Source organism: Plecotus auritus, assembly GCF_963455305.1.
Source record: "Plecotus auritus genome assembly, chromosome: 8".
In the NCBI taxonomy this organism is placed as follows: Eukaryota; Metazoa; Chordata; class Mammalia; order Chiroptera; family Vespertilionidae; genus Plecotus; species Plecotus auritus.
This window is the reverse complement of record NC_137782.1, coordinates 137,255,972-137,278,884: the sequence shown is the minus strand read 5'-3', so window position 1 is coordinate 137,278,884 and position 22,913 is coordinate 137,255,972. Positions and strand designations below refer to the sequence as shown.

The window sequence follows — 22,913 nt, the reverse complement described above, 5'->3', positions numbered from 1 at the left end:
ACAGGACTTGATGACCTTTATTGGTTTTGGAGAAAGCACATTTGTTCCAAGAATTTCAAATTACTTTTGCTACTGAATTACACTCAGCCCTGTAATATGCCTCAATGGGAAACACTAGTATTTCTATTTTGGGAAATTTCCCCATAAGAACATAGAATGTGGTCTTCACCCCTTAAATTCTCACTTCTCAGGAAAGCAATTTTAGGGTCATCTTTCTTATCTAGTTTTTCTCCTGGTAACATCTTTTTCCTACCTTCCCCATTTATTCAAAACATCTCAAAAGTAAATAGAAAAAGATAAATTTTAGCTCCTTATGGATACTGGCTAGGCCTCTTTTATGATTTTATCTTCAGTGTCTAGAACAATGCTAGGCACAAAGTAGGTGCTAAATTAATGTTTAGAATAATAATCATAATTAACTTATCATAGGGACAGATAATTCATAATTGGAAGGAAACCCAGTTTAATCTTCCACTTCCACATGACATGGAAGTTCCTTCTGCAGCATCCCTTCAAGTATCCTTCAAGCATCCAGCTCATGCTTGAATATTGCCAGACCAGGAGCTCACTACTGTACTAAAAAGCTATTCCACCATTGGGCATTACTTCATAATCTTCCTCAAAGGAGGTTCAGCCACTTATTTATACATTCAACTGATTCATTCCACAAATACATATTTAGCAGTTTGTATGAGCCAGGCCCTATTCTAGGTGTTGAAGATACAGCAGTGAACAATCAGACAATACCCTTGCCCTCACTCCCCTCAGGGAGCTTGCCTTCAAGTGTGGATATAGGCAACATATAAATAGTTTTAATATAATGTCAGATAGCAATAAGAACTACAGAGAAAAATAAAGCACAGTAAGGATGGGGATTTTAGGAAGATGCTGTTTCAAAAAGGATGACTAATAAATAAAAAGGCCTTTCTGAAGAGATGGCATTTGAGTACACATTCAAATGAAGTGAAGGAACTAGCCATATGGTTATTTGGAGAAAGGGAGTTTGAAGCAGAGAACAGCAAATACAAAAACCCTGAGATCAGAATGTGCCTGTAGAAAGCTAGGCCCATGTAGCTGGAGGGGAGGGAGGCAGGGAGGGTGATGGATATTCAGAGGAGGAAAGGAAAGAGATAGTCAGGGGCCAGTTTGGATTGAAACTTTTTGATGAGAAGCAGCAGAGAATTATAATCCAATTATGCTTTAAAGCAGAAATCAGGCAAGAATAGAAGCAAGGAGACAATTAGGAGGCTGGTCTAGGTGAGAGAAGATGATGGTCTGACCTTGAGCAGCAATGGTAAAGAAATGATATGTTGAAAGATTTGAGATATATTTTAAAGGGAATTAACCAGGACTTTCTGAAGGACTGGATGTGACATACATGAGAAAAACTCAAAGGTGCTTACACTAAGCAACTGGATTTACTGAGACCAAGAACTGAGGAGAAGCAAATTTAGATTAGAGGGAATAAAGAATTTGTTTTTGGACATGTTAAGTTTGAGGTCTATGGACATACAAGTAAATATATCAAGTAGACAATTAAAAATGAGTCTGCACTTCAGTAAAGTGAGGATTGGAAATATATACTCAGGAGTCATCAACAATATATGGGCAGTAAAGTCGTAGAACTGAATAAGCTCTCCTTAAAAAATGAGTGGAGAGGGTCATAAGTGTGGGGCCCTAATCCAATCTGACTGCTATTCTTATAAAAATAAAAAGTGAAAAGAGAGACACCAGAGGGCTCTCTCTCTCCATGCACCCACACAGAAAAGAGGACATTTGACACACAGCAAGAAGACAGCTGCTTACAAGCCAGGAAGAGAGCTTCACCAGAAACCAACCCAGAGGGCTCCTTGATCTTGGAACTGTGAGAAAATAAATTTCTGTTGTTTAAGGAAAAAGAACAAAAGAGGTTCCAGGTCTGAGCTCTGGGGTTTTCCAATCTTTACAGGTGTTAAAAAGGGTAGTCTTATTGACACCTATTTGGGGTACTCACTGGGATCAAGATATGGCCATCATTTCAGATCTCTTGTAGTCCAGAGGTATCCTGGACACCAGATTTTGTAATAAGAATGTATAACTAAATTAATAAGCTAATTAATGCATTTTTATAAAACAGCCTGTGGGGAAGGATAAAGTTTCCAAGTACTGGTGCCAAATATACTTCTGGATGGAAATGGAGATAACTAGAATTACGAAAAAATAGTCTGAAATTCAGGAAAAGAATATTCCAGCCCAGACAGGAAAGTGTTTCTGCCTGTTTACCCAAATGGTTAGTTCTTAAATCTGCCAAAATGGAACAGGCCTATGTAAGATTTGGCAGGACAGGAAGGAAAGGGGCACTAAGATACTGTCTTATTCCACTGCAGAGGTAGGTACGTCCAGAGCAGATGAGAAAAGATCCATGGGATGAATCAAGGACAAGGCCCATGGGATTTCCCAATTTTAATGTTGGGTCCTTGTGTAGAAAACTACTAACACAAAATAGAAATGGAAACTTCCTTTTCTCGGTCACCCTCCCAGACAGGAAGTATCTTTCCTTATTATTTCTGCTCTAACTCTGTTTCTTTCTATTGCCTTTATCATTTTCTCCCTCTCATTTTCTTCAAGCTTATACAGAGGTGTGCTTTTTATTTAAGAAACGGGGAAATGATTTCCATGACCTTCAAATGGCTCTTCAAATTGGTTTCTCTTAACCCTAAGTCTACAGTGCTTAGATAAAGTACCAATTGGATGTGAAATGGCACTGGGAGAAGAAAGAAAATTATAGCAGATAACATCATTAATAAAAAAAACATAAATAACCACAATAATCTGAGTTCCATTCGTTCAGCAGGTCAAAAATAGGTGAGTGCCGCCGAAACTGGTTTGGCTCAGTGGATAGAGTGTCGGCCTGAAGACTGAAGGGTCCCGGGTTCGATTCCGGTCAAGGGCATGTACCTTGGTTGCGGGCACATCCCCAGTGGGAGGTGTGCAGGAGGCAGCTGATCGATGTTTCTCTCTCATCGATGTTTCTAGCTCTCTATCCCTCTCCCTTCCTCTCTGTAAAATATCAATAAAATATATTAAAAAAAAAATAGGTGAGTGCCCCCTACATGTGCCAAGTATATATGGGAATACAATGATGAATAGGTAGTCACATTGATAGAATAAGTGTAGACTAGTGAAGACCTAATCTCAGAGAGAAGAGGGGGTTTGGGTTAGAATAGATGACTGCTTCCTAGAAGAGTAGTTGATGACCCACAAAAAAGAGAAATACATTACACTTGGTCTCAGGTATTGAAAAAGAGATGGTACATTAAGTCTTTGTGAATGGACTGTATGATGATAGTGGTCACAAACAATCCCATTGCATTCAAATTCTCATAGGTAAAGAAAACTACCCCCCAAATCCATGTGATTATTATGACATCTGGGAGGAAATTAAAAGTATAGATATTCATGCCGAAACCGGTTTGGCTCAGTGGATAGAGCATCGGCCTGCGGACTGAGGGGTCCCAGGTTCGATTCCGGTCAAGGGCATGTACCTTGGTTGCGGGCACAGCCCCAGTAGGGGGTGTGCAGGAGGCAGCTGATCGATGCTTCTCTCTCATCGACGTTTCTAGCTCTCTATCCCTCTCCCTTCCTCTCTGTAAAATATCAATAAAATATATTTTTTTAAAAAAAGTATAGATATTCATGGTCAATACTAAAAATCAACAATTGGTGATAGGTTCAATCAGGGATTTGAGAGTTAACTCATGTACAGGCAGCTAAGACTGGTCCCATGAAATCATTAGGAGACACATGGGAGACAGCAGGTACTAAACATGACAATTCACAGAGGCAACAAAGTATTAGAACTCTTGGAATAAATTATAGGGCTGAAGCAAATATTTAAAGTATTATAGAGACATTCCCTGGAGGCCTAGTGAATTTGCATACTGATAGTAACTAACACCCCTCCAACACGGCCCCCCGCCCCCAATCCAAACCAGGGGATAAATTCTGGAGAAACTCGGAGAACTATAGACAGTCAAACAATTTCACATCTATAATGAAGAGTAGTTACTGATTACTTTAGAAGATAACCTGCTAGAAGAGAGATAACATATTGTCTGTAATTTATTCCTTCATTCAGTAAACATTTATTGAGCATAGAAGGAAACCATGCCTGACTAATCCATTAAAGTACAGAGACAAAAGTGAATGTAGCTAGGACAAGGATAAAAAAATTAATTGACTCACTATAGGGAATTGACATAAGGGCAGGAAACAAAAGGACAAAAAATAAAGAGTTTTTCTGCATGTTAACAATGGAGTTTCCCAAGGAATCATTCAATATATGGAAAGAAACATGCCTGGAAATATGCTAATTAAGAAATATCATTTTTTCACTTATTCTCATTGTAAAATGAGTGATGCTACATTTTAATCCATAATGTAATTTTAAATCTAGCATATATAATAATGATATATTTTATATTTAATACACATATAATTTATATAATTATATACATTTAATATTTATGTAATTATATATATAAAAATTACATAAAAGTAATTGTTCCTAGAAAATATTTATAATTTAGAATCATGGTCAAATTCACAAAGGTAAATCATATATTTGCTAGTAGTTTTAAAGATCTAATTGGATAAAAACAGTGGCAGGAAGTGAACAAGAACACATGCCAAGCAACTCATTACTTTTGCTCAAAATTTTATAATTTACAGAGGACTTTTATATACTTTCTATAATAAATATAAAATGCCAGCACAACTCTGGTACATAATACACAAGTTACAAAAATAGTAGTAACTAGGTCAATCCTCATACTAATTCACTGTCAGGCGGGTAGAGAAACTAACCAAAAATCTCATAATTTGTGGGCAAGTAGACTAAGACAGGAAAAATCCTATGTTCTTTCCTCGGCTGTTGACTTCTCAGTTGACTTCCAGACAATATCTCACCTGGTTTCCCTCTCTTTAGCTGCTACTATATTCTACACCAATCTCCCTCTACACCAGTGGTTCTGAACTCAGGATGATTTGGGCCACCCGGGGACATCTGGCAATGTCTGGAGACACTGTGATATGTCACAACCTCTATATGTTAGCCATGTCCACTGAGGTTCACCTAAGAGAGTGCTTATAAATAAGTTGCTATCGAGGCAAAGGTATTTTCCATATCTCCATCAAGCAGACTTGGGGAGTCCTCAAATTCTAACACTTTTCTCACATATAGAAAGGTAAGAAATGAGAACTTGGTCAGATATCTTAAGTGGAGTGGTGGGCACTGTCCAGTTCAGAACAGGACCTGGAGGAAGCCTGTTCCATAGTTTCTAACCAAGTTCAGGGCTATGACTCTGATGACTAATACCAGTTGTCAAGACAGAAAGAGCCCCAGGCAGGTCAGAAAGCTGTGGCAGCTTGATACAAATATCCTGTAAGAACACCTCCTTGCTTTCTTTCCAAGTCTCCACTCACCAATCAGCCTTCTTATCTTTAACTTAGTCTCTTGAGTAATTCATCCATCAGGTGGGAATGCCCCAAGCAAATGAGCAAGGTCTATGATGCCAAATATAACTTGCACTGTGAATTAGTAAACTACAATGACAGTTAATAAATCAGTTGCTTCGGAGTTTAGTTACTGTGAATGTTGTTAGTACAAGAAAACAAATGAAGATAACATAAGAGATAGATGAGTTTAATTAATCAGAAACTTTCTGCTGAAAATACACTGGGGAGGAAATTTTTAGAAGTTGCAGACCTACATGAATAGCATCATTCCATTTTATTAGGGGAAAAGTAGGTATGGTATGTATATAAATACATATTACAGAAATTGTCTATATAAACACAAGAAAATGTCAGAAAAAATATGTCCAAACTGTTGATAGTAGGCACCTCAAAGAGATGGAATTGGGGAACTAAAGGCATGAACTTTAACTCTTACCTAATAGATTTTAATATATATATATATATACATATATATATATATATATATACACACACACACACACACACACACACACACACACATATATATATATATAAATTGATTTCAGAGAGGAAGGGAGAGGGAGAGAGATAGAAACCTCAATGATGAGATAGAATCATCCATTGGCTGCTTCCTGCACACCCCCTACCGGGGATCAAGTTTACAACCCAGGCCCTTGACCAGAATTGAACCTGGGACTCTTCAGTCCACAGGCCAATGCTCTATCCACTGAACCAAACCAGCTAGGGCTCTAATAGACTTTTTTAAAATTGGGATTATGAATGATGTTTTACTTTTTATGTATTATTTGGTATCCTATCTAATAAAAGAATAATATGCAAATTAACCATCACTCCGCTACATCCACAAGCCACGCCCACCAGCCAATCAGGAGTATTTAAATTAACCCAACCAAGATGGCTGCGGCCACGGAGAGAGCAGGAGGCTTGGGTTTCCCCGGCGATGGAGGAAGCCAAGCTTTTCGCACACCCTGGCAGGCCTAGGCCTCCACTCAAGGCTACAAAGTTTTAATTATAGAAGATAAATAAATCCCAACAAAAATGGCAGCAGCCACAGAGCTGGAGAGAGCAGGAGGCTTGAGATGCCCCCGGCGATGGAGGAAGCCAAGCTTTCCACACAACCTGGCCGGCCTAGGCCTCCACTCAAGGCTACAAAGTTTCAATGATAGAAGATACATAAATCCCAACAAAAATGGCTGCAGCCACGGAACAAGCAGGAGGCTTGGCTCCGCTCAAGGCTACAAAGTTTCAATTGTAGAAGATAAATAAATCCCAGATACCAGGGCCTCTGCTTGGGATGCCGGGGGGGGGGGTGGGGAGTGTGGCCAGCCTGCAAACCACCACAGGCCCCTCGCCCAGGCCGCCCCATGCCCCAAGGGAACCCCCACCCTGATCTGGGACACCCTTCAGGGCAAACCAGCTGACCCCCACCCATGCACCAGGCCTCTATCCTATCTAATAAAAGAGTAATATGCAAATTGACCATCACTCCAACACACAAGATGGCTGCCCCCATGTGGACACAAGATGGCCACCACAAGATGGCCAGCAGGGGAGGGCAGTTGGGAGGGACCAGGCCTGCAAGGGAGGGCAGTTGTGTGTGATCAGGCCAGTAGGGGAGGGCAGTTGAAAGGGACCAGGCCTGCAAGGGAGGGTAGTTGGGGGCAATCAAGCCTGCAGGGGAGGGCAGTTAGGGGTGACCAGGCTGGCAGAGGAGGGAAGTTGGGGGCGACTGGGACTGCAGGGAAGGGCAGTTGGGGGGGAACCAGGCCTGCAGGGGAGGGCAGTTAGGGGCAAACAGACTGGCAGGGGAGCAGTTAGGCATCAATCAGGCTGGCAAGGGAGTGGTTAGGGGGTGATCAGGCTGGCAGGCAGAAGTGGTTAGGGGCAATCAGGAAGGCAGGCAGGCGAGCAGTTGGGAGCCAGCAGTCCTGGATTGTGAGAGGGATGTCCGACTACCTGTTTAGTAGGATCAGGCCTAAACAGGCAGTCGGACATCCCTCCAGGGGTCCCAGATTGGAGAGGGTTCAGGCTGGGCTGAGGGACACACCCCCTGTGCACGAATTTCAGGCCTCTAGTTTTTCTATAAAACATTTTAAAAATAAACAGTTCTTAAAACATGCCCATAAATATACTATTTTATGTTTTTAAAGAGATATGGTTTTAAAGAGATTCTTTTATGCCACATGTGTTTCTAAGAAGTCAGAATTTGAATCACACTGAAAATGAACTATAATAGAGGCTCCTTATCCAAAGCATCAAGTAGGAAACTGAACTGAGTCCCTCTCCTCTGCAATCTAACTTACTAAAAAAAAAATAGAAGATGCCTTTTTCTTATCATATTGCCTCATTAGATTGTTCACCCATATCCAATTTCTTTCTTTATGTACTAAAAATATTATTCCTAACAATTGTAAGGTATGGTATATCCAAACTACATCATGTACTTACTGAAAATAAGGTAGGTGTAGATTACTGACATTGTGTTGTACACTGTTATGTGTACACTTACAGAACAATATATAGAGAGAAATTCCATTTATTTAAAAAACATATACAATGATGAGTGCTTGTAAATGCATGAAGGACATAAAACTGTTGAGTGTGGTTACCACAGAGAGAGGAATGAACTTGGGGTAGAGGTGCACTTTTACTTTTTACCATATCTGTATATATGCCATCTTACAATGATCAGGAATAATCTTCATTTTTTTACATTTTATTTATTTTTTTAAATATATTTTTATTGATTTCAGAGAGGAAGGGAGAGGGAGAGAGAGATAGAAACATCAATGATGAGAGAGAATCATTGACTGGCTGCCTCCTGCATGCCTCCCACTGGGGATCGAGCCCGTAACCTGGGCATATGCCCTGACCGGGAATCGAACCGGTGACCTCTTGGTTCCTGGGTCGACGCTTAACCGCTGAGCTACATCGGCTGGGCTCATTTTTTTACATTTTAAAACATTAAAAGTGGGAATAAAGATCACCACTAAATCTTTTTTTTTTTTCAGTTCCTTTGTTTTGAGATGGCTATTTTTAATTGCTCACCTTTACCCAAAGACTTCAAATTCACCAGAAAAATTCTGATTCTCTTCGATTTTTGTCAGATTTACCATTTTTAATTTACTTCCTTTTCTATTCTCTTTTACAGAACCATACTCAAAAGCTGCCCTATAGTATATACTAATGTAGCATTTCCAAAGCATAGTCCATGAGGTACTAATCTTTGATGATGTTAAAAAAACAAAAAAACAAACAGGCTTGGACACTGTATATAAGAGCCTCCTCTGGAAGACTATTCCCTCAGTTAATTTAAACACACACACAAACACACACACACCCTCAATATGCTATGGATACCTTCCTACTTCATCAACACAGCGTATTATGATGGGCTTAAGGATAGCAGGGATTTCTTAGGATAAGTATTGTTAAATTGTTACTACTGCTTTTTGTTGAGTTAGGCACATAAAACCACAAAAATCTTTAAAAACAAAAAACTATCACAAAATATTGAGCAGTGAGCATTACAACTTCTCCCAAATAGTTTATCATTTTGTCTTTAACAGAACCAGGCACAGTCCCTGCCCTCCTGGAACTTTCAGTCAAATTGATGAGGTATATAGTAATTAAAAAGTCACACAATTAATATTAAACTGGAACTGCAGTGAGTGCCAAAAAGTACACAGTGTTGTAATAGCAAATAATAGAGATCGAGTTTGTCAGGGAAAGCTTCCCTTAAGAAGTGGTAATTGATGGACTGAGATCTAAGGATAAGACTGTTACCTCAGTGAAAGGAGACTAAAGGGCATTTTAGGCAGAGCCAGGAACAATTCGTGCAAAACCCCTGAAGCAAGAGAAAGCATGACGAGCGACAGAGCCTGGTACGGCTAGGGAACTGAGATTGAAAGAGGGTATACTAAGAAATGAAGTTAAAAAGGTAAATATATTGGGGCCAGTTCAGCTTGGCCTTTATTTTAAGAATAGTGCGATGCTATCATTTTAAAAATTCAATTTAATGATTTGATTTTTGGAAAAGATAATACACTCACATAAAGTTCCAGAAGAAGACAATATAGAGGCATACAATTAAACGTCTTATTCCTATTCCTGTACCCCTCCCACCTATGCTTCCTACTCTGTCCTAGTTAATCACAGTTTCTTATCTATTCTCCAGAGCTGTAGAAGGGTTTAGAGCAGATTCGTTTTTTAAAATAACCATTATGGCTACAGTGTGGAGGACAGACTGATAGGGAGCAAAAATGGAAGCAGGTAGAAGAGTCAGAAGTGTTGAAGTAGTCTAGAAGAGAGAGGTGAGGTGGCTCTGACTAAGGTGATGAGCCAAGAGAGGGGGAGCCTATGGCAGATGTGAAAGATTTAGAAGATTAAATGAACAAGAATCAGAGATTAGTTGGAAGTGCGTGGGGGCACGTGGCATGTTGGGTGAAGAACAGAATGATTTCAAGGATAAACAGATGACTTCCTGGTTTCTGGTTTCCATAAGTAGATGAAAGGTAAGGCCATTCACTGAGATTAGAATGGTGGAAGAGAAACAGGTAGGGGACTCTGAATTCCACTTTAAAGATACTGTGTGTTTGAAATATTTTTTAAGGTGCCCAAGGGGAGACATCCAGTAGGCAGCTGGATTTATGGATTTGGGGCATTGGGCTAGAGGTCTGAGCTCTAGAGAGAAGCCACTAAAGCTCTGGATATAAATCTGATAACCTACCAGTTCAGAGGGAAGAGAAGAGGGCTTAGAATTGGACCTTGAGAAATTCTAACATTCAAGGACAGAGGGAAGAAACATGGGCCTGAAAAGGAGACAGAGAAGAATGCCAGAGAGGTAGAAAAATATTAGAAGAGCAGTGTCATGGGAACTAACAGAAAAAGTATTTCAAGAACAATGGAGTGGTCAGTAGTGTTAAATTCTCCCTCGTATTTAAGATTATCCTGTTTTTAAAAATTCTATTGGGTTTAGGAATACGGAGTGTGTGTGGGTGGGGGGGTGGTTTGTTTTGCAGGTGTTTTTTGGGGTGACTTTTTGTTTTGCAAACTTAGTAGAAAGTTTTTCTTCTGTAATATTCAGGAGAAAAGCACAATTGAAGTTGATTGAATGCTGAGTAAGCAATAAGGAAATGGAGAATCCAAATAGTGATAATTTTTTGAAGAAATTTGATTATGAAGGAAAGGAATAAGACATAGTGGTACCTGAGATAAATAAGAGTTGTGATTTATTTAAACAGAAAAGACTTGAGCTTATTTAAAAGTTGAATGGGGATCTCAAGGGACCGAAATAGTCAAAACAATTTTGAAAAAGAAGCAAGTTAGGACTCACACTTCCCGGTATCAAAACATATTATTATAAAGCCACACTAATCAAAACAGTTGACACTGGCATAAAGACAGACCTACAGACCAGTGCATTAGAATAGAGAGAGCCCATAAATAAACCCTCACACGTATGGTCAAATGATCTACCACAAGAATATCAAGACCACTCAATAAGAAAAGGAGAGTCTCTTCAACAAGTGATGCTGGAAAAACTGAATAGCCACATGAAAAAAAATAAAGATTGGCTTTTATCTCATACTATACACAAAAATTAACTCAAAATGGATTAAAGACCCCAAACTACAAAACTCCTTAAAGAAACTATAGGGAAAAGTTTCATGACACTGGATTTGACAATTTCTTGGATATGACACCAAAAGCATAGACCACAAAAGCAAAAGTAGACAAATAGGATTCTATCAAACTTTAAAACTTTTGTGTACTAAAGGACAAAATCAACAGAATGAAAAGGCAACCTACAGAGTGGAAGAAAATATGTGCAAATCACATATCTGACAAAGGGCTAATAGCCAGAATATATTTTTAAAGGTCCTATTACTCAACAACAAAAAATAAAATACCCCAATTAAAATATGTGCAACAAACTTTAATAGACATTTCAATGGCCAACAAGCATATGAAAAAAATGCTCAACATCACTAATCAATAGAGAAATGCAAATCAAAACAACAAGATATCACCTTACACCCATTAGTATAGCTACTATAAAAAAAAAACACACACACACAAAAAACACCCCAAACAAAAACAAGTGTTAGGATGGGGAAAAAGTGAAACCATTGTGCACTGTTGATGGAACAGTAAAATGATGTGACCTCTACGGAAAACAGTATGGAAGTTCCACAAAAGATTGACAATAGAGCTATCATCTAATTCGGCAATCCCACTTAGGAGTATACTAGAGGCCTGGTGCACGAAAATTAATGCACTGGAGGGGGAGGAGGTCCCTCACCACAACCTGCGCCCTTGAGGGATGTCCAAATGCCGTGGAGGCAGGAGAGGCCGCAACCGCCACTGCGCTCACCAGCCATCAGCCCGCCTTCTGGCTGAGTGGCGCTCTCCCTGTGGGAATGCACTGACCACAAGGGGGCAGCTCCTACATTGAATGTCTGCCCCCTGGTGGTCAGTGTGTATCATAGCGACCGGTCGTTCTGCTGTTTGGTCGATTTGCATATTACCCTTTTATTATATGGGATAGCCAAAAAATTCAAACAAGCGTCTCAAAGAAATACATGCAAACCCATGTCCATAGCAGCATTATTCACAAACAGATAAACAAAATGTGGTATATACATAGAATGCAATTGTATTATTTTTTTTTTAAAGAAAATCTTGTCACATGTTGCAATATAGATAGACCAGTAGCACATTAGGTTGAATGAAATAAGCCAGTCACAGAAAGGCAAACACTGCATGATTCTACTTAAAGGAGGTATCTAAAATAATCAAACTCATAGAAGCAGAGAGTAGAGGGTAGTTGACAGGCTGGGGGAGGGAAAAGGGAAGCTGTATTTAAGAGGTATAGAGTTTTCAGTGTGCAAGATGAAAAAGTTCTAGAGATCTCTTTCACAATAACATAAATATACTTAACACTACTCAACTGTACACTTAACAATGGTTAATGTGATAAATTTTATATTATGTTTTAACCACAATAAAAATGTTTAATTAAAAAAAATTTAGACTGATTGGGAAGATCCAGTTGACAGAAAGTTTAAATTTATTTATTTAAAAAGCAAGTATCTATGACAGAAAGTTTTAAGCATTTTACATATATTAACTTAATTCTTATAATAAACCTATGAGTTTATCTTCATTTTATAGTTAATCACTCTGGCATGAATAGGTGAAGTAACTTCCCTGAAGTCACACAGTTAGTAAAGCCAAAAGTGATACCAAGAAGAAATAATTTGCGCTTTCCACCCCTATGCTATGCATAAGAGAAGTGACCATCATGTAGGGTCCTGAGAAGGCCAGAGGCAATGGGGTCCAAAGTTTAGACCAGAGGTTCCCATACTTTCTCAGTCCATAGCACCCTTTGCATCTCAGTAATTTTATGGTGCCTTTTGGCCAAAAGAAATACCTGCCGTCCCATTTAATAAACAGACTCAACTTAATCATTATGTCCCAACAACTTGGTAGCCATTTGAGAATGTAACAGAAACTGAAAAAAAAAAAAAAAAGAATTCTGATTTAATTCCAAAATAACCACAATACTAATAAGTTCCATGCATTAATGAAGTTGGGCACTACACAACTTCTCCAACCTTGGAATCAGATTGGACAACCTCACCCTTGTTCCTGTTCTAACTTAATTGTTGAGTGGTACTTGCTTTTTATTACAGCAAGCCCTAAAAATCCATATGACACCCTTGGAAGGAATGCAGTGTCATTAATGTGAAACTCTGCACTAACTTGGAGCCACTTATCTGTATAGTGCCCAACAGAAGTCTTGTGTTTTCCAAAATTTTTTAACTATCCTGCAAGACTCCGGTGAATTCACTGCAATCCTCAGGGTGCCTCAGTGCACAGTTTGAGAACTGTGGGTCTAGATCAGCTGTGGGCAAACTACGGCCCGCGGGCCGGATCCGGCCCATTCGGCTGTTCTATCCGGCCCGCGGAGCCGAAAGAGCGGAGGGTTCTCTTGCTCTCCTCTCCACTCCTTCACCAGCAGCAGTGCTAACATGGCAACGTCGGGAAACACAGCCGCAGCTCCTTCTTCTGAGTGGGCGGATTTATAACCGCCCATTCAGTAGAAGGAACAACCTCTCAATCTTCCAGAGGCTCCTTGTAATGCCCGCGGACGCGTCCCCCGACATCACCCTGGGAATGCGTAGACACGCTATCGTGGTGATGTAGGGAGACACGCCCCTGGAGAGCACAGTATCAGAGCATTAGCTAAAAAGGAGACCAACAACACTGTTCCCACTGAAGTTGATGTTTTAAAGACCAAAAACCTTTCAACCCAGTCTACATTGCCATCTACATCTACGTCCCAGGCATAATTTGGAAGCTGCACTAAAGAAAATGTTTAATTTACTGTTTACACATTTTGTTCTTTTCTATTTGTTTTAGTTTTAAATTATTTTATTATATTTAAGTTTAATTTGAAAGGCTTTTGTACCTTTCCTTTGTTAGGCAATTTTATTTTGCCTTTGCCATCTTCAATATAAGGTATGTTATTGTGCTATGATTCCTCCATTTTTTGAAGTTTCAAATTATAACAATTAGTGTTTACATTCTTCTTGTTAAAATGTTTGAAATGAATAAAACTATTGAAATAAAAAAAAAAGACCGTACCCTTTTATGTAATGATGTTTACTTTGAATTTATATTAGTTCACACAAACACTCCATCCATGCTTTTGTTCCGGCCCTCCGGTCCAGTTTAAGAACCCATTGTGGCCCTCGAGTCAAAAAGTTTGCCCACCCCTGGTCTAGATGGAATCCTTGGCCTTAGATGTGAGTAGGGACTGTTGCCCTACCATGGCAGGATGATGGACACAGATATAGTGGAAATTTATATGCTTGGCACACAGTGTACTGGGATCTCACAATTTAACCTAGGATTCTACCTAAGCCCAAGGAGACTACCAAATGATAGGTACTTCACTTTGAGAAGCCACTGTGAATATTTTATATACAACACTATTTTATGAGAAGCACAGTTATAGCTGCTTTTCATTTCATAGTTACTTAAGTAGCATATCTGCTAACCTAATAGTTGTTGTATTTTTTTAACTTTAGGGTATAAATTACAATTTGGCAAAAGCACTTGATGTGTTTTCTTTATCGGCTACATTGGCATATATATGTATAACATAATATTCTCAAATATCAGTAATGTAAAGTTGATGAGTTCTCACACCCAATCTTAGATTATTTTAGTTTATACATTTCTAGCTGGCTCATTCCAAATTGTGCCTCTAATAGAAAGTTCTAAATTTAAAGTAAGTCATGTTTTAAGTTTTTGTGTAAAATTTTTGTATAGGTATTTAAATATAATACATTAAAAGTTTTCTCATTAGCTCTGGCCAGTATGGCTCAGTTGGTTGGAGCATTGTCCTGTATACCAAAAGGTTGAGGTTTGTCCAGTCATGATGCACACCCAGGTTTCGGGTTTAATCCCCAGTCGGGGCACATGCGAGAGACAACTGATGTTTCTCTCTCACATCGATGTTTCTCTCTCTTTCTCCCTATAATAAAAATTTTTTTAAAAATTCTTCTCATTAGCTAGTTATGAAAGCAATTTTACTTTCCCTTTAAAAAACAGGTAAGTGCTTGGTATGTGTTTGTTTCTATTTTGTAAAATATATATCAAAATCAAAATAAAAGAACTAGATTATTCAGATTTGAACTCATTTAGCTTTCTACATATTTACTATTAACTATAACTGAATATATGAGGAAAACTCATAGTTCTATATTGGTTTCCTTTGGGGCAAAATACCTTGAAGTTTCCAAAACATTAGCAGGCACAAATGCCAAGGGCAGAGGCAGGAAATTATGAGTTTCTTTAAAGAAATGTTTTAAAATAAAAACAATTTATAAAAGAGGAGAAAAAACCATTTATGAAAATAGGAAGGAAATTTTGATTGATGACAAAAAGACATAATTATAAAGAAGATTAACGTTTTCTTTATGTCATAACCATGTTTCAAAACTGGGTTCATTTCTTGCTGTATTTTTAAGAGTAATCAATCAATGCATGAATGGATTATCATAGATCATCAAACTTTGGATTGAGGTAGTCAAGATACAATGTGAACTCTATTTTTCCTTGAAAGGCACGAATTTTTTGCCTAAAAAAGAATAATTATCAGGACATGATATTAAACCTCCTAGCTGAACATGAAGATTACTTGGTACAGTGTTATGTGTGTACAAACACACAGACATACATTCTTACTTTTAGTGTAAATTTTTGTGGGTATGCTGGGCATGGACATGTACCAGAATTCCTTCAGGAAGAATGGAAGCTGGGAAAATAGCTGACTGGCAAAGGCCACACTTTCCCCAGGGAGGCTACTAGCCAATGACTGAGTACAGTGGGTACTAGTCCAATAGGAAACTCCTCTGAAGAGCAAATTTGGCTCAGGTACTCCCCATTTGGCCTGGCTGAAACTTTCTCAGCACCATACTGCCGTTTGAGGCTCTTTATAGCCAAGCCTTTCTTCCTTCTCCTTTCACAGGGTCAGACCTGCATCACAGTCAAACCGCTCTCCCCACCCACTCCTGCTCCCTTCCCCTTTATCTTTCACATCTCCCCCTTAGGTCCCTTGCATTCCTAGTACCATCTTGACCTCTGTTTCTCAGAAGCACTCTGGGCATGTTTTAAAATATTTCAACTAAAGAAATATATATATAAATTGCTAAAATGTCAAAGAATACTTGAAATTAAAACAGCCGTGTACTGCCTTATCCCATCACAACATCTCATACCACTTTTAAATGTAAGCATTTTCAACTCTTAGTAGTTTCTTCTGATTCTACTGCCACATCCTATAAAATAAAGAGGTAATATGCAAATTGACCCTCACGCCCTCATGTCACAAGATGGCCGCCCCCCTGCATTGTCACAAGATGGCCGCCCTCATGTTGTCACAAGATGGCCACCCCCACATTGTCACAAAGATGGTTGGCAGGGGAGGGCAGTTGGGGGTGACCAGGCCTGCATAAGAGGGCAGTTGGGGGTGATTGGGCCAGCAGGGGAGGGCAGTTGGGGGTGACCAGGCCTGTAGGGGAGGGCAGTTGGGGGTGACCAGGCCTGCAGGGGAGGGCAGTTGGGAGTGATGGGGCTGGCAGAGGAGCAGTTAGGTGTCAATCATGCTGGCAGGGGAGCGGTTAGGGGGCGATCAGGTAGGCAGACAGGCGAGTGGTTAGGAGCCAGCAGTCCTGGATTGTGAGAGGGATGTCTGACTGCCAGTTAAGGCCCGACCCTGTGGACCTAAACCGGCAGTTGGACATCCCCCAAGGGGTCCCAGATTGCAGAGGGTGCAGGCTGGGCTGAGGGACACCCCGCCCCCAGTATACAAATTTCATGCACCAGGCCTCTAGTTTCTAAATATGTTGTGTCACTTAGAACTGCATTCAGGTGCATGTAACATAAACCTAAAAAAATCATTACTTAACTGAATGGGAGCTTGTTTTTCCTAAGAGAACAAGAAATCTGGAGTTAGGCAGTCCATGGCTGATAAGAAATCTCCACACTATCTATCATCAGGTTCCAGGCACCTACTGTCCATTCCCTTCTCCTTTATTAAGTGGCTTTTCATTAACATTATTCCAGCAATTATCCCCTTTCCTGCATCGAATTTTCCCCCACTGGATCACTCCCATTAGCAAACCAACAGAAATAGATGTTATTTATCCCAGAAAAATAAGAAAATTAACCTTTTTTGACCCCACCACTCCTGCCTATTTCTTTATTTTCCTTTATAACATAACCCTTTATGTTGCAAACCTCTAATTTCTTTCCTCCCATTATCTCTTAAAATGCATTCCAATCAGGCTTCTGCCCACACCATCTACTGAAACTGCTCATATCCAGGTCACCCATGACCTGTGTTACTCTATCCCAAGCATGTCAAACTCGTGGCCGACGGGGCATGTGGCCCGCTAGCCGCAAGTTTGGCATGTTTGCTCCATCCAATGGTCAATCTCAGACATCCTGTTACTGGTATCTTACATACCAGTTATACCTGCTTTTCTTCTTGGATTTTAATTTCCTGGACACCATACTGCCTTCAGTGTGGTCTACCTCTTGGCTAGTACTTCTTATCTCCTTTCTCCATCTCGCCAATCCCCAAATGCTGGAGGACCCCAGGGATCAGCCCTTCAGCCTCCTCCCTAGGTGATCTTCAGCAACCTCTTGGCTTTAATACCATCTGTGGGGTTTCCTCAAAAAGTTATCTCTCTAGCTCAGACCTTTCTCTGAACTACAGATTCCTATAACCAACTGTCTATTTGATTTCTCCACCTGAATATCTAATGGGCATTTCAAACATTGATGTCCAAAACTAAGCTCCTGATGTTTCCTCAAAATTGTTCTCAATCTCCCCCTTTACAGTGAATGGCAAATCTATTGCTCAGAAATTTCTTCTATACTCCACATTTGATCCATCAACAAATTCTGATGGCTCAAAATTTAAATTATACTCAGAATTTGGCCACTTCTCACCAGTTAACCACTACCGTAAGTCAAAACCACCATTATGACTCACCTGAACTATGGAAACAGCCTTTTAACTTACTTCCAATTTGATCTTTGTTCCCTTCAATCTGTTTCCATCACAATAGCCAGATCGATCCAATTAAAAAGTAAATCAGATCAAGTTCCTCTTCCACTCAAAAATCTTCAAGGGTTTCTCATCACACTCAGACTTTAAGCAAAGTCCTTTTGGAGGCCTACAAGGCCTTATATAACTAGTCTCTCATTTCCTCTGGTCTCAATTCCTATACTCTTCTCCATCGTGGTATAAATTTAACAGTGTCTTAATGCTAAAACTTTTATTACCTAAGAATAGTTTGTTAAATGATTTTAGAAATTCAGAGCAGGAAATTATTCAACACTTTCTCATAATGAAATCATTCTGGGAGACTGAAAAAGAATGGGAAACATATTTGATACCCAGTAAAACTAAACTCTGAATTACACCTCACACTTTTATGGCATTTTAAACTAGGAATAGGCATAGTCTGGAAAACCAACTTCAAAAGGCAATTTTCATTCAGAACATACTGATTTATAAATTATGAATTTGTAAGTGGAAAGAATTATTTTTAAAACTAGAAGCCTGTTGCACGAAGAGATTCATGCAATAGGCCTTCCTTCCCTTGGCTTCCAGCACTAGTTTTCCTCTGGCACCCAGGACCCAGGCCTTCGCTCAGGCCGGAGTCTGCCACCTTTGCTGCAGACTCCGGTCAGAGTCTGCCTTCTTCGTCTTCGCTGAAGATTCAGGCTGGAGTCTGCAGTCTTCATCTTCGCTGCAGCCGGAGTGTCGCTCCTGTAGATCCCTTTGCCCCCACCCTCCCTCTCATATCAGGCATCCTGCCCCGCCAAGCCACTCCCCGCATGGAGCAGCTGGGCAGCTGCCATCTTTGTCCTTCTAATTTGCATATTCCCTCTGATTGGCTGGTGGGTGTAGCGGAGGTACAGTCAATTTACATGTTTGTCTATTATTAGGTAAGATGATATAATTTATATGTAACTGGATCAACAACATGAACTAAGCTCTGATAATGATGACAACCTATAAAATCTCATTGTTCAACCAAGGGAAAATCCAAGCACTGACTGCATCTTCTGAAATCCTTTAAGTTGTTGTAGTTGCCTTGCTGATTTCTAAACAACGTGACTTTTTAGAGAAATAAGGAAGAAGACAACAAGATAAATTCCATAAATCCTAAATTTGCCATGGAGGGCAAGGATGAATAAAGATTTACCTGATGCACAGAAGAGGGATCCTAAGAGAGCTTATGGTGATGATTTATTTACTTTGCAACTAAGAAAGGCTTAAGGGAATCCTTTTAAACATTTAGCTTGCACCACCAAATTTTTAATTTACTGTAATATGAAAGATCTTTAGGATAATACACAGACATATTTTTAGAAGACATAGCTAACAGTCCTGTCTAGAAACTAAGAAAGTGGATGGATCATGTTAAGAGGTCTTTCAAAGGCCCTAAAGATGTGGGGACTAACCCAGAGTTGTGGGCAGAGTGGAGGTAAAGTTATCTTGTTAAAATATATCACATCAAGAGTGTGCTGGTTGTAAAAGATCTATTTTAGGAATATCTTATCAATCATAAAAATAAAGCACAAAATATAAAAAAAAAGGTAAGTTCCACCTTGGTCCGGTGGCTCAGTTGGTTAGATTGTCTTCCCTTACACCAAAAGGTTGGGAGTTCGATTCCTGGTCAGGGCACATACCTAGGTTGTGGATTAATCCCTGGTGGGGGCAAATACCAGAGGCAACCAATTGCTGATCACTGTTTCTCTCTCACGTCTATGTTTCCCTCTCCCCACCTCTCTCTCTAAAATCAAAAAACAAATACTCCCATGAGGATTTTAAAAAAGTAGACTCATTGGTATAACAGCATAAGAAAATAGTTCTTCAAGTGGCTGTAAATTACAAAAGCAATTTTGTATATATTTATCATGCAAATTCCTTTTTTGAGTTGAATTAATTCACTATGCTTATTAAATTAAAATGCAATAAAACCTATTTTAAAAGGATTGCCTATTGGGATGCTCCACTGCATATTTTAAGATACCTGACATGTTCCAACTTACCCTGTGCAATGGTAAGGGTGGAGGCCATGAGACACACCTCATACTATAGGTGGTAGGCATGCCCTCCAGTCAAATAATTTTATGCTTGCTTTTAAGGTGAGTAATGGCATTGAGAAGTACAATTTGAGTTGTACTAACTTTAAAACTTTCTGGAGCATATTTTATATTCAAGTTTTAAAGTCTGATTAAAACTTTTATGAAAACAAATTATGAATTTTTAAATAATCCCATTCTTTTGAATAGTATCCTAAATTGAATTTAAGAAGTATTATGGTTCTAAAAATATTAATTCAGCCTTATTAAACAGTCTCTGGAAAATAATAATTTATGACAGTTGAGGAGGTAACTAAATAGTTACCCTCATGAGTAAAGTTGATGAGTTTAAACAAAAAAATGAGGAAAACTAAAGTCCACTAAAATGATAGTCTATATTCGAGTAGTAGATTAAGATTATGTTCCTAATTAGTACAAATTCAATGTTGTAGATTTATAGATAGAGCCATGAGCCTGAACTTCAGATAACAGTAGACTTAAAATAAGTCAAACTGTAAACAAATAAGAATTTAAATTGATACAGAATATTCAATTCCATAAAACAGTTATAATTATTAGAACTGATGTACCTTCAAATATATGTATGAGTAGAATATGACTAATGATTCTTTTTATCATAAGCAAGTAAAATATTTCTAAGCAAATAGTATTTTTAAGCCTATCAGCAAGGCTGAGGCATTTGTCCATTATTTTGTGATTAATGAACACTAATTATGATGATGATGTCCTGAATCTAGACTTATTCAACATGTAACTCCTTGTCTAGATCTTAATAGTGCTGTTCAATAAAAGTTTCTTTGGTAGAAACGTACTGTATAGATATTGTCTACTGAACACTTAAAATGTGGGTAGTACAACTGAGGAACTGAATTTTTAATTTAATTTAAATTTATATTTAAATAGCCAGAGGTGACTAGTGGCTACCATATTAAACAGAACAGCTTAGAAGCTTCAAAAAAAAAAAAAATAAGAGCAAATGTCTTATTATATTAGGTCTAACTCTAGTCTGTTGATTTCCATAAGCATGGCACTCACAAATGTTTACAGGGTGGTATGCCAAAACACCTTTTGTCCTATAGTCTACTTCATTCAAAAATATGATTACATTTATGCCAGTAAATATTTAATACAACAGTCAGACAATTCAAACAAAAAATACCACTGAAAAGATTTTTAGTAGTGCCTATAGTGTGCAGTACAACTACACTGATTAATGAGGTAGCCTGGTGGCCTGTGTCAATCGGTTTCAAGTTAGTTCTAGAATGACTAGAATTCAAACTATGAAATATCCACTCTTAAAAAGTTTTTGTCAATTACCTATCATAACACAAGAATACCAATTGCTGCATAGTTTTCAGCTCCATTGGTTAAATACTGCAAACGCACGTCAAACCATTTTACCTGACAGACATATTTGTTCTTCCATTTGCTCAGCACACACTGACTGTTTTGCATCAGCTCCTGAAGGAAAGAGAAGAAGAGAGTGCAGTTGGCTATAAACATTGTCATTATCAGTTAAAGTGCCTCTGATTTGCAAACCAAAAAAAAAAAAGAAAGAAAGAAAGAAAAAAAAAAGATCAGCATGCCATACAAAGATGCAACTGTTTTGAAACTCCTCACTGGACAAAAGCAAAGCTCTCATCACCAGGAGAGTTGATCCTTTATGAAAATTAAAGCTGTTGAAAGATGTTATAAAACAGATTTGTTTGCTGCCATTTTAGAAACTTTTGGAAAGATACCTCCAACTCCTTGAGTGAGTCTCGAAGTTTTTCTGGGCGTCTGTTTTTGAGAGTCCACGGATAATCTCGTGCTGGCAAATAAACATGTACTACAGTTAGTTAAACATGACTTAAGGAAATGCTACTAAGCAGTGTGCCTAAGGAAGATTAAAATAAAACACCTCCTTAATTGAGAGGAAGTGGGCTTCATTTCCATCATCGAATGACAGCCTTTTGAAAGGCTTTGTCGTAAGAACAGAATTTTTACAACAAAACAATCTCCCTGATCATAATTTTATGATGACAACCAACAAGGCTCAGAGAATGCCTGGCAAAGTTTCCTAGGCCTGTGAACCTAGTACTTAAAGGTAAATGACCCCCTCTTTAACAAAAAATAACATTTTCTTTTATATAATTAAATGTTCAATCCAAAAAAATTCCAAATTCTCAAACCTGAAAATTCCTAATGAGTAAATAAATACAGTGAGTAAAGAAGTAAAATGCAAAAAAAATTATACACTGAAAAATGCATTTCAAATTAAGCATCAAAGCATCACATACTAAGATTAAGGAAAAAATGGAGACAAATCCAAGTTTTAACAAATTAGGCACTAATAGTGCTCTTTTTTATGTAAAACAATCCTCTTTAAGATCTACACCACAATTCAATATTGATAAAGCTTTGCTGTGTTTTAAATACATTTGATTAAAAGATAAAATTATTTAGTAGAGTCTCAATGTTAGCCTAAGTCAAACTAAAAATAAGTTTTGTTTAAAAAAATTAACAAAATGTTAAATTGATTATAATTATATCTATTTCATCATAAGAGTAAATTAATCTTTGAATTCTCCTACATAATAATTTTAAATAGGAGTTCTACATATGTGTGTATGTATATGTGTTTTGTGTGAATATACATATAATATGTTGTATATAGATATTAAAATTTTACAGAACTGCTGTGTCTTATTTCAGCAAGTTTATTTTAAAAACAT

The 22,913-nt window shown here is 38.4% G+C and overlaps 1 protein-coding gene across 5 annotated transcripts in view; it reads right to left on the bottom strand.

The window, feature by feature from the left end:
* Positions 1–22,913, bottom strand: part of WDPCP (WD repeat containing planar cell polarity effector) — a 281,383-nt gene that overhangs the window by 193,305 nt on the left and 65,165 nt on the right. For all 5 annotated transcript variants that reach the window (XM_080686004.1, XM_080686006.1, XM_080686007.1 and 2 more), the window contains exons 5-6: positions 21,939–22,009; positions 21,601–21,660 (exon numbers count right to left, since the gene is read on the bottom strand). In XM_080686004.1, the coding sequence (XP_080542130.1) occupies positions 21,601–21,660; positions 21,939–22,009 (131 nt within the window). The remainder of the gene's footprint in view (positions 1–21,600; positions 21,661–21,938; positions 22,010–22,913) is intronic.